The 14,520-nt window shown below is 38.5% G+C and overlaps 1 protein-coding gene across 2 annotated transcripts in view; it reads right to left on the minus strand.

The window, feature by feature from the left end:
* The window catches only part of ZCCHC7 (zinc finger CCHC-type containing 7), a 122,882-nt gene that overhangs the window by 14,241 nt on the left and 94,121 nt on the right, over positions 1 to 14,520 (minus strand). For both annotated transcript variants that reach the window (XM_049795807.1, XM_049795808.1), the window contains one exon: positions 11,260 to 11,295. In XM_049795807.1, the coding sequence (XP_049651764.1) occupies positions 11,260 to 11,295 (36 nt within the window). The remainder of the gene's footprint in view (positions 1 to 11,259; positions 11,296 to 14,520) is intronic.

Consider the following 14,520-nt stretch of genomic DNA (forward strand, 5'->3'; position numbering starts at 1 on the left):
GCATTTAAAAACCATATACAGGGCTCAGCCACTGCTTTCATTACCAATTTTAATTTAGCTCCTTCAGTTTGCCAGCCAGATAAACTCTTTAGTGCTGTTTTTTAATCTATTTGCCACATTTTATGTTTAAGATTATAGTAATATGGGACAGGAGAAGGAATCACTTTTAGAGGAAATAAAGAAATAGATCCGCTTATCAGCGCCCATCAGAAAGTTCATTAATCAGCCAGGCTTTGTGCCCCCTAAATTGAAAGGTTAAATAATCCTCTCAGGAATATTTCTCGGCACCACCGCCAATTGTCCGGAGAGAAGCTGCCATTCACAGCACTCTGGATCGGTGACAGGGTATTTTACCACTGTTTGGACCCCAAACAATGATGGACAAATGGCCTGGCTTACAAAGAAACCTTTTAGTACAAGGATGGAAAAAGGACCACAAGCTTTGAAGTGGGGTGGGGGAGGTGGGTGCGTGGGGCAGAGGCAGGGAAGGAGGAGGAGGAGGAGACTCATGCATGGGGACACGTATATTTTATTTGAATGTTTATTAGGAGACTCGCCAAACGTCGTTATATGCGCGCCCAGGCATACGCGCACAGAGAGCGCGCGCGGGCAGGCACTACACGCACGCACACTTGCCGCACTAAGTGTATGCATACTTACACATACATTTATACATTAATCTGAACACAAACATTTGCAAAGCCTGTAAAATCAGAAGATGAACAGAACTAAAGCATGGTTATATTTATTAGCTAATACACCGGGGAGCCCAACAAACCCCAAGGTTTTAATTTTTACTGTCATTCTAGATGATTTACAGCTTCCTTTCTCTCTCTCTTTAACCTTTATGTCGTCTACTAATCACCTTTCACCATCAGATGCAAAAGGAGGAAGTACCACATACGAAACAACTTTCTTAGGGGAGCATTCTTAATAGATATTTACTTTGAGGTGATTTCTGATCACAGCTAAAACTGGAGTAAACACAGAAAAAATACAGTGCTTCTGGAGGATATGAGATGCCAAAGGAGTGGTGCATCAGTTTGTTAGAAGTGAGTTTTTGCTCGGGTACACTCTAAATAAACAATAATGCAAGCTTTTTTCTTTAAACTTCCTAGCATCTGGGCTTGAATCTCTATCATCCTTTACTGACAGCCAATTTTAGAGAAGCATTTTCCTTACATTACCAACATGTTAACTGTGCATGTTGATGTTTATCAATTTCCTCATAATTTTTTCATGTGTGCTCCATTTAAGAGCATCATATATATTCAGTAATACCATAATTATTTTTACCTAGCTTTATAATGAGTGACATTAATCCAAAATATGTCCTTGAGGAAATGTCTCACAGCCTATATACAGCCATTAACACACAAAAGCTTTTCCATGTCCTTCTTGCACACCTATTTTTTTAAATCACTCTCAATTCCATAAAATTTTTATTTTAATATGACTTGGGACTTTCTGAATAGTCTACAGCATCTGAAAATGGATCACAAGATTTAGATTTCTGCTCTCTCACATCACATAAATATGCCATTGATCAAAACTGTTTTCTCCAGACCAACTTCTGAGTATCTCAGTGCTATTATTTTCCCTCTCTTTCCCTTCCCACACCATCATCAGAAAAGCACAATTAATTTAACCAGGGTCTCATCTGCCATCAAAGTAAGTCAGACAGAAACTGGATAGCACGTGCAAATCTGGCACAATTAATTTTAAAGCAAAAGATATTTCAGGTTATCACATAGTCCACAGAAATCCTTCAGTGTTTGTGTATCCTTGTGCACAGGCACTCACCACTCTCTTTTTAAGTGCCGAACGAAGTTACAAATATACTTTAGAAACAGAATTAAACGCATAGTCAAGAAACAACATGAAATTACTTCTGTAAGCTACAAGATGAGCAGTTACTACAGGCAGAGAAACTGCACGTTTGAGGGGAGGGGGGGGGGGGGGAATAAAAAAAAGACAGAAAAAAAGACAAGCAGCTTTTGGACTTGACACTGGCTCTGAGAAACTTTGAACCCAAGCTGTGGCCGTCCATTTCTTGCAAATAAATCAGCTGGTCCACTGTAAAAATAGCACCTCTTCCTGCAAGCGTTGCCCCTCTTCTACTCGTGGAGAATCGAAGCCTCTGCCATGCCCCTGCCTGCGGCGCTTTCGTGCCACGCAGGGCATCGTCGCTGCAGGGGCACCGAGGAGGGACCAGCGAAAGGGGCCTCGGTGCAGACTGGGCTACAGGGTAAAATGCCTAACGAAGCAGCGAGGAAAAGTTTACCAACTCCTGGCAGAGGTGAGGAGACCAGCCAAGGCTGTGGTGTCATGGTATGTTTTGATGTGAGGTGCTGCCAGCACCGGCGAAGTATCAGGGTGGCTGTTTGCGCCCATTTCAGAGTCATGCTCACTGGGGTGTGTTTGTCAAATGTTAATTTAATCCAAATCTAGCATTCAAAAATAAGCTAAAACTGAAGGCCTGACTTCACTGCCCTGAAGCTAAAAATTCTGAGGGATGCCGCCTTCTTTTGCCATATGTGGGTACGATAGCATACATGCACATATCATGCAAATCTCCCGCTGCTCTGAGACTTCTCCAGTACTGCAGTAAAATACCACCTACTTACGGCACATGGCTCTATGCTACCCATCACTTTATACAGGTCTTTGGTTCCTTTTAATTCCCTTTACGCTAGATTTTTCAAAATTTGAAATAAAAATCGAGACAATTCTGTCACGGGGATAGTAACTTTTCTATTCATATGACAGGATCTAGCAAGATGTACTAATATTATTGACATGATAGACCCTCTCAGAATTAAATCAGTGAATACTTTTAGGGAATCCTAATCCGTAGATTATTAACATGCTCAAGCATAACTTGAGAAAGTTACCATCTAACCAGTGTGAGCTCCTGGCTGCTCCTAATACACACAGATCATTGACAAGATGAACTAGCAGGTCTGGCAGCAACATGGACAGTCACATACGCTGCTGCCAGCGCAGAGCTCCATAGACTGCTGCTGCTAAATACCTGTGACGTTTCAACATGAAAAGCATTTGTATGATAAAATGCAACAGTTTCAGTACTACTAAACCACCTAATTTACAAGCAGCTACTGAGTGGACGTTTGACACGCAAAATACTGTTCCTAGTTAGGATATACGTGCAAACAGTTCACGGAGATTTACACTCTACTGACATTTTAGATATTTTCCACTTTGCAACACAAAAATGCACCAAAAAACATTTTACGTTACCTACATGAAAGTGTGATTTTTGTGTGTTTTAAAATGTCTGACAGACCACAGATAATTTTTGGTTTCCTATGGAATTTTGAAACTGACTCCAAGTTCTAACAAAACTGAGAAAAAACACCTTCATACCAAGTTCAGAGGAATAATTTTCAGGAATATAGGAACTTTAATATGAGTATTCATAAACAGAATTTACTGCAGAAAAGCAGCACAGAAATATTTAAATTTTTTTCCTCAAATGAAAGTCTGTTTTTAAAATGCATTAGAAATCTCATTCTAACTTGAAAATTCTATTTTCCTTATTTAGATGGTTAATACTTGAAATAGTAAAAATTATTTAAATGGTCATATAGGTTCACGTTTTCAAACTATAGGAAAGAGAGGTGAAAATTTTTACCAAATTTGTAAGCATTAAAGAAAAGATCATCTTAATCCTTTCCCTTAAAAGAACTGCAGTTATGGATATGATGGGGAGACATTTCACCAATGAATCTTACCATCCTGTTTCCTGTTTAATTAACCACTTATCCAACGGTTTTGGTGTGTGTTGGGCAAAGGAGGAATGCAGATGGTAGCTTCTACGTTGAGAACAGAGCAATTCCTGCCCACAAGTTTGCGTGGGAGGGAGCAGCTCTCTCCAGCCTTTCTCCAGTCATGAGCGCATCTTGCCACCAGGGCTGCTGGCACAGCATTTGAAAAATGTCACACACTGCACAAATAGCTTTCTGGGCATGCAGGGGTTAGCTAACAATAGATTTAAACATTCAAAATATTAAAATACGTTAATTTCCATCCCCTTTTAATTTCCATCCCCTACTCTTCTCCTTTTCCCATTTAAAGGCAGGCCTAAAAGGTATTGCTTTTGCAGAAAACAGAGAGTTCCTTAAATAACAATAGCGTGCATATTGAAGTCAGGGATTCTCTGAAAGATGCCACTTCTCAAAGACAAACACTTCGAGGAGGTTACCTGGAACCCCAAAATCAGAGAAATGGAAATCACTTGGTTCAGACAGTCAAGCTTTTTAATTCCCCCCAGTCCCAGACTGCTTCCACAAATATATCAAAACGCAATTTCTGGTCAAGATGTAATCAGAATTTAGCCCTGAATTTAAAAGCACCTTTTATTTTATTTTCTGGGGAGACAGATGGGGAAGAGCATGAGACAGATAAACGCTAAGATAAAGCAGGCAAGCTTTCTACCATGCTTACATGAGTGAGGTAAATGGCAGCTGATGACCGTGCTATTAGAAGGTTACACAGCCCACCCAAAATGGCCTTAGGTCTGTGCAGGAGTCTGCAGGTTTCTGGTCCAGCCTGGCCAAGAGCCAGATGCTGACCTGGGGTAACGACCACAACCCCGGGAGGTAAAAGCAGACGTCAGCTAGGGATCTGTCCTCTGCAGTAAAGAAGTGCCAAGACACTGTCACTTTTTCCCAGGAAAGAAAGTGCAAGTGCAAAGACGTGTTGGCATTTTACAGATAACCAGCTTGAACTTCCTATTTCAACTTAAACTGACACAGAAAAATCCCTAATTATTCGGTAATCATAACTGGCCAGGGGTATTAGTTAAAACCCAACATCTTCATCAAAAGGCAAACCCTAAACAGTATCTTTTCTAGATGTTACATATTTATATAAAGTTATTGAAGCTGCTACTTTTTCCTGTAATATTTTAAATACAGTCTTCAAAAATTGGGAAAGAACTCTATCTAGCATGCCTTTGTACTGAAAGCTATAGTATATGCTTCGTACTCAAAAATTTACGCTTTTTTCAGAACCTGAAATTCTCTTTGTTTTCTGTAAAAAAAACTAGCAGAAAGAATACCGCCTTTTGTGAAATACAGTTTAACTGCAATAGAAAAAGATTTTGGGGTTAAGTTTCTGATAGCCTCAAAAATATCTGAAACTTGAAAGAGAACGGTAACACGGCACAAATTATAACTAGTAGTGGAAAATAAACACAATGTAAAATAGAATCCAAGAGACCCTCTAGACAGCATACCAAACCACCTCTAACACACCTATTTTCACCAGAACAACTGTGCAGGGCAGGCAGACATTTCAGAAGCACCTCTGTCATAGAACAGCACTTGCAAAAGCGGTAAGGCTCAGGCTTGAACAATGCAAGAAGATAATTTAAAAATAAAGTACCTGCCCATTGTTGTCCAAGATCTGCCTTACCTCTTCCCCTGGCTAAAGAGGCTAGCATGCATTTTCAGAGAATATGAAATGTTCACGAACCCAAGCACCAAAAGGCACCTTTCCTCCAAGGGCAAGCATGAGGACACTGTCACACACACTCTAGGTGTTCGTGTTTCCCCACAATCCACAGGAGGCGAAGTCATCCTTACCCTAAATTCACATCCCTGGGAAATTTGGGTTGCCTTCCCTGTGAAACATCCTGTCAAATGGCTACTGAAGGGCTGATACACAAGGGCCTGCTCTGTGATTCCAAAATACGAAAAAAAAAAAAATACACTGTCTCCTGCATAAACAAAGTGGTATTTTTACTAGAATTAATAGAAATAACCTTAAAACACCTGGAGAGGAACTGGTCAAGGGCTGAAATATTTAACAGGAACGTGATGATCTCATGGTCTGCAGCCTTGCATCGTGCAAAGACCAGAGGAGCTGACACTGCAGCCATGTTCACAGCCACTGCAGCAGCCCCATCCCTGCACACAGGGAAGTCTGGCTTAATCTCCTCCTGAAAATACTTCTAAACCCATCCTTTCCCTCACCACACAAAACCTACAAAGCTCCGGAAACCACAAATGCTCTCTCCCTGAAGCTTAAATATTTTTTTGCCAGAGTCATATTTTAAATTTTCTCTTTGTGAAAGTCACATTTTAAAGGATACAAATTGACTTTAAGCAACACTGCTTACATTTTCATTTCAGAAAAAAAGTGGCAGGCCATGAGGAATTTTAATAATGCACACAAAGAAATCCGAGCGCAAAATTTAAACACAAAAGATGCATTGTCCCTTCATGTCTTTTACGCACAGAGGCCAAAACAGCCAATTCCTGGTTCACCTTCTTTTATGTAAGTGGATTTAAAGTAAGATTAACAAACTGTCAAAAAGCATGTTAAATGATAGCCTCTGCTAGTTAAAAATTCTGATGGTTCTAAAACTCTGTTGGTGGCCATCTTGGCCTAGGAGCTTTAATATAAATGAGACTGGTGAAGGCAGGGGATGGGGGAAGGAGTCCTTATGGCCAGAGCAGTACAGGGGGAGGAAGAGGTTATTAAAAACGAGCAGTCCCTACAGAAAGAAAACACCTAATCTGAGCAGAATTTGTGTTTTAACATATGCATCTACACCGAGAAACACACTAGAAAAATTGTGCTCTGCCCATTTTAGGGATGGAATTTCATTACTCCATAGATATTTTCTGAAGAAGATACTAATACCTGCAATGTTAATTCCTATCTGATTATTGCATCCACATCTTGCTCCTGAGCCGGACTGGCTATGTTCATTTCTGTACACCACGCGTCCCTCTGAACAATGAAGCAGTGCAGCATACATAGGGAGATGTACACAGCCAGCACGTATCCCATTTTATATTGAAATACTGAGATGGCCATTTGCACGTCTTCTGGTTACCCCCACCAGTACCACCGTGCAGAAGGGGTTTGCGTTAGCGGACTCGCATGGAAGAAGTGCAGCTTCATGCCCGAAGCAAAACATGGGTCACTATCCGCTGAAAATAAATTTCCTCTTTATTCTCCAGTGATGTCATCCGTTGGGTGGAAATGCGACCGCTCACAGCGGCGCGATATCTACCCTCAGTTTCACTGGGTCAGTCCAACAGCAAAGCCCCAGGACGACCTACGGGACGGGAGCGGGTCTGGACCCCAGGTCCCATCCGCTGGTTCAGGTGCAGAATGCAAACAGCCTCCTTCCATGGCGCGGTGCCCCCACAAAAAGCCAGCTCCCATCCTGCCGCCCACCCGAAGCCCCGAGCTGTTCATTTATGGCAGTTCCCATACTTGGGGAGAAGCGCTGTCCCCCGCAGAACGCACCACTGCGGACCCCACACCGCACCTCTGAGCCTGGGGCGCAGCGGAATTGTTCTCCTCCTCCAGCGCGCGGACCTGCTTAAAATGGGAACTGCCACTGGACACGCAGTTAGGCAGTTGGGCAGCAGATCAAGCTCAGAGGGACGCTATTGTATTTTTTTTAAGAATAAAATGCAAAACTGAACCAAACGAATGAAAATTATAGGGTGCCTTAACCTCACACATTTTTTCCACTGACTCTTTTTTTTTTTTTTTTTTTTAAATTAGAGGGCTATAAACTGGCCTCCACTTAAGTGCAAAATATTTAATAAATGTCTCTATCTTCATAGCTGAAATCCAAAATGACAAGAGAAAGGGAATGAAAAAGAGCCAAGCATTCTGAGGATGAAAAAGCACTGCGATGAATACCCCCGATATCCTTAAGATGAAAAGGGGATGTGATGGCATGTCCTTTGGAACACAGACCATATTTCTCTAGGTTTGTGGAACCTCTGGCATTTAGAAAGACAAAGTTGTAAGCTAAGCTTCCTAATAATGGAAGCTTATTACGACAAAGAGCTTTACAAGACCTTCAAATGCCTTGTCTGTGAAAAAATCACACATATTATTTGGACTGCAGTAAGCTATGATCAAAACTGTCTATCTTGGATCTGCCAATGAAGTCCTTGTGTTATTATTTGAATTGATAATAATAACCTCTTTGAGAAACATAGGCGGGTATCAAACCCGACCTATTTATTGCAAATAGATACCTATATGAAGAAAAAGTTAAAATACGTTTTGACAAACGTAATTTCCCTTTTCTGATATAGGAGAAATACACAGAGACCAGGCACAATGAAAATGATTTGTAAAAGTTTTAAATCACCATCTTAAAGAGGTTATTAAATATTATTTTAAATCACAGTGGGAATTGGATTGTTCTGCTGACTTTGATTGGGTTTTTTTCAGAATAATTTTAGTTAACAGAGTTGAAAGAACAAGTTTAAAGAAACTAACTTCATCCACTTATAAAGCTTTGATTATCATAGAGCCTTTAAATTTAAGCTTCATTGAATACAATATGATAATCTTTTTTCTATCAAAAGCCAAATTAAAATATTCTGCTTATAATCCTTTTTGCCATTTCAACTGCTTGTAAGATTTCTTGCACTGGCAGTCGATTTTGGTTGGAATAAGACATTTCTGCCCATACAACAAATTATTTGTAATGTGCCAAAATTTGTCACCACAGCTAATGTAAACAAAAACCTACCACCATCCATAACAGCCGAATGGATTTATTATTTAGTCATTGTTCTAGTCAATCCACATTTCTGTGCAGGGGCTTCAAGAAGTCAATAGATGGCAGTCCATCTCTTAGGAAAGAGCCAGATAATGAATAAAATCACCAAACGCTTCACAAAAGAGAAAGGTGGAAGGCTGTGTGGTTTTTCACAAGCATTCACAGTAATTAACTAAGAATACGTTATATAATGCAAAACATTTAGACAAACTTTGTAATGGCTGTCTGGAAGCAACGTTATAAAAATGGTCTTTTATTACAAACCTGAATGCCTTGTTTTATTTGCGCTTATATGTACCTGCAAGTGTGACACTCATGATCAATTTACCAAAATCAATTTAAATGTAGTGGTTATATTCATGGCTAAAGCACAGGAAAAACTCACTGTAGCCTTAGTCTGTTTGTGAATAATCAGGCAGCCTCTGCAGCACAGCACCAACCACAACAGTACTTTTTTTTTAAACTTCTATTATTTTTCTTTAAATTGTTATCCTGTTTGTACAGAAATATTTCTTCTAAACTAGGAAAATTATAAACTAATTTCTATAGTGAAATACTACTATGCTGATATGAGAGTAAAAGATCTCGAATTTTTAGTTGCAATTCTATAAATACATACATAATATACATTATTCTAACAGAAGTTTTGATTCTTGTGAGAACTCTGTTTACTTCTGTTCTGCTTTGGGTGCAGAAGAGAACATTTATCACACATTTAAACAATTCAGATAATGCAGTTTCTTGAGGTATAACTTATTTTAAATATCAAGCATGTCTTTCACCCCACAAATTTTTAAATTCCATGCTTAATCTGACTACTAATATAAATTTGAGTCAAAGTGAGTCTTCCCATGCAAAAAATGGAGACGTGCAAAGCATTTCCCACATACCAGAAATGTGGATTATTTGCAGATAATTTGCAGTTCACTGCAAAATAAAAAATTAATTATCAGTAGCTAGGGTCTGACTTAATGTCAATTTATCTTTGCGTGCCCATATTTTGATCACATTTCAAAATGGCCCTAAAATGCACTAAGAAGTTCCAAATGGGTACTTTTAATAATACACTTGTATTCGTAACCACTACATTTTCTAAGAAGAGCTTGTTTTGACCAATGTTGTTAGCTTTACACTAAGTAAAGTGTAAACTCTGAACACTTTCTACAAAATTCACAGGTAAAATTTTCTACCTCAGACACCTCAAATTCTGCCCTAGTAACCGCTTAGTCAGGTTTAAGCTCCTCCACATTTTTTTAACAAAAATAACTGTTTTCCAAGTGTTGATTGCAATTCACTTTTTGAGGAATTTTAAATGGCAAGCAAGACTAAAATTAAATTAAATCTTATACCTCAGTAAAAACCAGAACCCAACATATTAGTGCATCTAATATAGCCATCTGATTATTAGATTCCAAATACAATAAGCATTTCAAAATCGTTTTTACATGCACCCTTAGGAACTATAATGAAAGACAGTATTTACCTTTTTCCTTCATGCAATTTTAAAAAAGCAAACAAAAATACTCAGTGAATGCACCTTTTGCTCATAATGGTTTTTTTAAAAGTCTATACCAATTCTGTTTAAAAGAAAAGTAAATGCTCAGAAAGGGTGGAGTATTTCCAAAGGAGATCTTTGTTTTAAAATCATTATGCAGAAAATACAAGCAAGAGATTTTAAACACAGATTTCTCCTATTCATTGAATTTAGAAGCAAAAACAGAAAAAAGAGCATTCCACTACCATGAAGGGGTGGAGGCAACAAATTATATAGCACATCCCATTTATTGCTCAAAAGAAAAAGCCCACACCAAAGACTCGTAAAGAAAAGTAGTGGACAAACTTTTCTACTTTGTTTTGAACGGACAGCAGTGATTAATTATCTGTAACAGCTAAATACATATGTGGTTGATAGCAATGGATAGCAATGACAGCAAAGATTCAGATGAACAGCAAAAATCCTAATCTTTAAAGGTGTTTTTATGTATAATAATTTTATAAATGAATATATTCAAGATTTGTGATACCAATTAATTGAATATTGTCTTAACCATTTAAATATTGTTCCAAGTTTCACTATTAGACAAATTTATACACATTCTGTTTTATTTTTATCTCTATTTTACATATGAGGAAAAACTTTTTAAGTAATACACTGGTAAAGTTCACAAAGTTTTATTTTCTTGTTTCAATGACTAAAGATCAACTAATGCAGGCCAAAGGGGAAGTTATAGCTATACCCTTACCAATTAGAAATTATCTGCAAAAGTTTATAAAGTGTATTTGCTCAAATTAACATTTCCACTCTAGTTGAGATTTATTTTACTCATTTAAAAAGAAAGCTTTGTCACACACAGTGATTAACTGCCAGCATCTGGGATATCTGAGATGGGATTATTGCTTCTGCTATGCATCTCAACTTAATATTTAACCCTCTTTATATGTGTAAATGTAGTCACTGAGAGGGTGCTGCAAAGCACTCATTTAATGATTACAGTATTAAAATGAAATCGTAAGTTCTAAAGATGTTTAAAAAATAGTGACAGTGTTTCATTGCATTCTTCAGTTCAAAAACTCTTCAGATGTTTATTATCTTCTCACAGAAGATGCTTGTCTATATTTTATGGTCAGCAGTTCACAGAAGAGTAAATAGGTTGGGTGTAGAAGAAAATAAAAAAGGTGTTTCTACTTACTGTTAGGTGATACTGCCTCCATATTTCTGGGCAAGCCTGGAAAATAAAAATATTGATCAGCTAGGAGCATGAAACAAGGTGCTTTACAGCCTGTTGGTTTTGGCATAACACAGTATCCACCGGTGTCGGTCACAGGAAAATAAGAAGCTTAACTGAAAGGGTCTGCATTTCAGCTTCAAAAACCTGGCTAGACAGTTTAATTGAATTTTACACTGGTTTAACACACTCCCTGCCATTGTCAGAAAGCCAGTAACAGTTTTCTCTCTCCCCTTCTTCTCTGAAGGTTAGAAGTTTGGGAGAGTAATGTGCTCTTAACTGCAATAAGTATTAACACTGCAAAACAAACAGAAATTAATTTAAATTCTGCGTTTTCTGACATTTTAAATTTACATAATGTTTTGGAAATTAAATCACAAGGTACCTTCCTTTCTTGTAGGAATAGAAATATTTTAGTATTTTTGTACATATCTCTATACTAATCAAAATCTAATTGTTACATGTAATAATCCTCAGTAGCCTAATGTCAGATGAGTAGTAAACAAGAAGCATAACAGATTGCTTTAATGTTTCTATTTTTACAATGGCTTGCTTGATTTATTTTTTTTTTTTTTTACTTTTTTTTTTAAACTTGCTAGACTTGCACACAAACTTGTAAGTGCAGCCCTTTGTAAAAAATTCTGCAAAGCAGATTTTTGAATCACCGCAATAACACAATAGACCTGAGGAATACATAAGAGACAGGAAAGAGGAAAATGTGGATCTTCTTTAAACAAAATCAGAATGTGTTAATGATCAGTGATACAGAGGTTACTTTCTCAAGGGTTCTCAATATTTTTACAAAATGTACAGTATTTCTGTCTCCTGGTATGACCCCCAAGCCATGAACAGACACAGAAATAGTGGTACTTTGTCTGTTAGCCATTTTAGTGTTTAAGAGAGTGTGCACACAGTTACTTCAACGGAGCTCTTTCACTTTTGTTTAAAACATGTAACCTTTTATTAAAATAGCTCCTTAATCATTTGAACAATTAGCAATTTGGTTTGCCAATCACAATTTTCAGTATTTTAAGAAGAAATATTAGTTATTCTGTGGCTTCTACATAATATGCTGTAGCTCCAATTTCAAACATTGAAGCCCCATGACTACTTGCAAATGAGTACTATTAACATTTCTTTAGATTTCGAATAAATTTTTCGCTCATGCCTAAATTCTTGCCTTCTTTTATTCTGACAGAGCATGTTAATTAAAAAAACCACACCCAACAACCAATATAGGCAACTGAATCTCTCAAAAAATAATCCAAGTTTTTGACAGTCACCCTATGGCATATACAGTATGTTTTTCCCGGATGTGATGGAAATGATTTTATTTATTATTCATTCTGTTAGTAACACAATTTTCTGGAGAAAAATCTACAATCTGTTCTGTGTAATGGTTCAACATTTCTCCACTTACTCAAATACTGCATGTAAATATTTGAGTTTTATATTAATATTTCTATAAAGAAAACGTGTGAAGTGCAACACATTTCTAACAGAGGAACAGACTACAACATTTGACAGTTTGAACACACTCAAGCTGTCTTCCGAGTGCAAACAAAAGGATTTTCCTCCTTCGCTAACTTACACAGGATTGGGAGTCATAAAGGCTCTCTAGCGTATAAAAATATTCTAAGACCTTGCCTTCTCTCTCAAACCTGTAAAAGGCTTCAACTGTACATGAGACTTTTGCTGGTTTAGCACAGGGGTAGCAGGCAGTTATTTATACATTAGTTCTGGATAGTTTTCGATTACCACAGTGTCCCCAGACTAATATGGTTGAAAAATCGCAATCAATGAGTTGTCACATACTGGCAAAATGCCACTCTGTGATATGACCTTTACTCACACAGCAGCTACTTAATAATAAAAAAAAATAAATTACTTTATTTTTGAATAATAGTTTGGTTGGGGTTTTTTTGTTTTTTTTTTTTGCTCTGGACACAAAGACATCACTTACAGCGAGAATCTGTAACTCAGAGTAGGAAACTACAGTTGGCACAGCTCTTACCAAAACACTGGAAGAGGCACAGTCCCAACATCTCAGCAGTGCTATCAAGAGGTAGGTTTTATCATCACCATCTTTAAGGATGTTTTAAGGCTGTGGGAAAACTTAAGGGAGGTAGGAAGAAGGGGGTAAGGGAAAATTGGCCAAGCATATTTCTTCATTCAGATGGTGATTCGGTGTAATACTTTTCATCATCACAATGATCACTTACGAACTTCAGGAGTTGAATACAATAGTCGAAAACAGATGCCTGGCTAAACAACAGCTTTTTAGAAACGATGCTTTTAACTAGGAGTCTTATTACCTTGCATCAGCTCGGAGTTATTGTCTGTATCTTCTATCACGGAATGACAAAAAGTGTAATTAACAATTACTACCGAATACTGGCTTCTCAAATGAAGCAAAGAGGTTTGCTATGGAAGAGAGCATAACCAAATACAACAACCGCCGACCCTGTGATTTTTCTTATTTATTTAAAAGTACTTAACCATGAATGGCCCTCATTTAAACAAAAGCCCTTGTGGTATACAAGTACGATGGCAGTGTGATGAACTACATTAAAATAAAATTGCATTTATTTCCTGCCCCAGTGGTCTGACCTTACTAGCATTTAGATGTACCAGCACAAAAGGTGCCTACTCTTAAAAGCAGTGCCACTGCAGCACAGCTGCCGAAAGCACGGGCGAGGTGTGCTTCCCCACACCTCTCGCTACGTCCGCGTGCCTTTTGCCGCACGAGTGCCGGGCAATTAATTTTCCCAAATTCGTGCCGTTTCTGCCGCGGCCCGCGTTCGGTTCATTCGGGAAGGGCGATTATTCATATCCGAGCCTGATCCGGCTAAGGTCGCCCCACCAGATGAATCGAGGCTGTATACGGCACATTTTGACCCGCATTGAATTTTATCAGGTGCTAATTATTGTTTTACCAGAACAACGGCTTAATGCATCTGTTGTTTAATTCCCACTTCCCTATTCTCAAACGTGAACATCAAAGAAAATAAAACACTCAATCTCAAACAGCCCCTGACAGCAGACCAGGACTCGAGTGCTCAATAGACAAGGCCCTTGCCACCAGTTCTCATATTTCCACAACAATGAGCAAACACAAAAACAGCACTAAGCGGCCTTTCCTCCTTTCCGCTCCCCTTGGCCGGTCGTCTGCCTTGCGCCGAGAGGGCCCTCGACGGCAGCCCTGCTGGGAGCGCGGCGCGGGGG

Source organism: Accipiter gentilis, chromosome Z (assembly GCF_929443795.1).
Source record: "Accipiter gentilis chromosome Z, bAccGen1.1, whole genome shotgun sequence".
In the NCBI taxonomy this organism is placed as follows: domain Eukaryota; kingdom Metazoa; phylum Chordata; class Aves; order Accipitriformes; family Accipitridae; genus Astur; species Astur gentilis.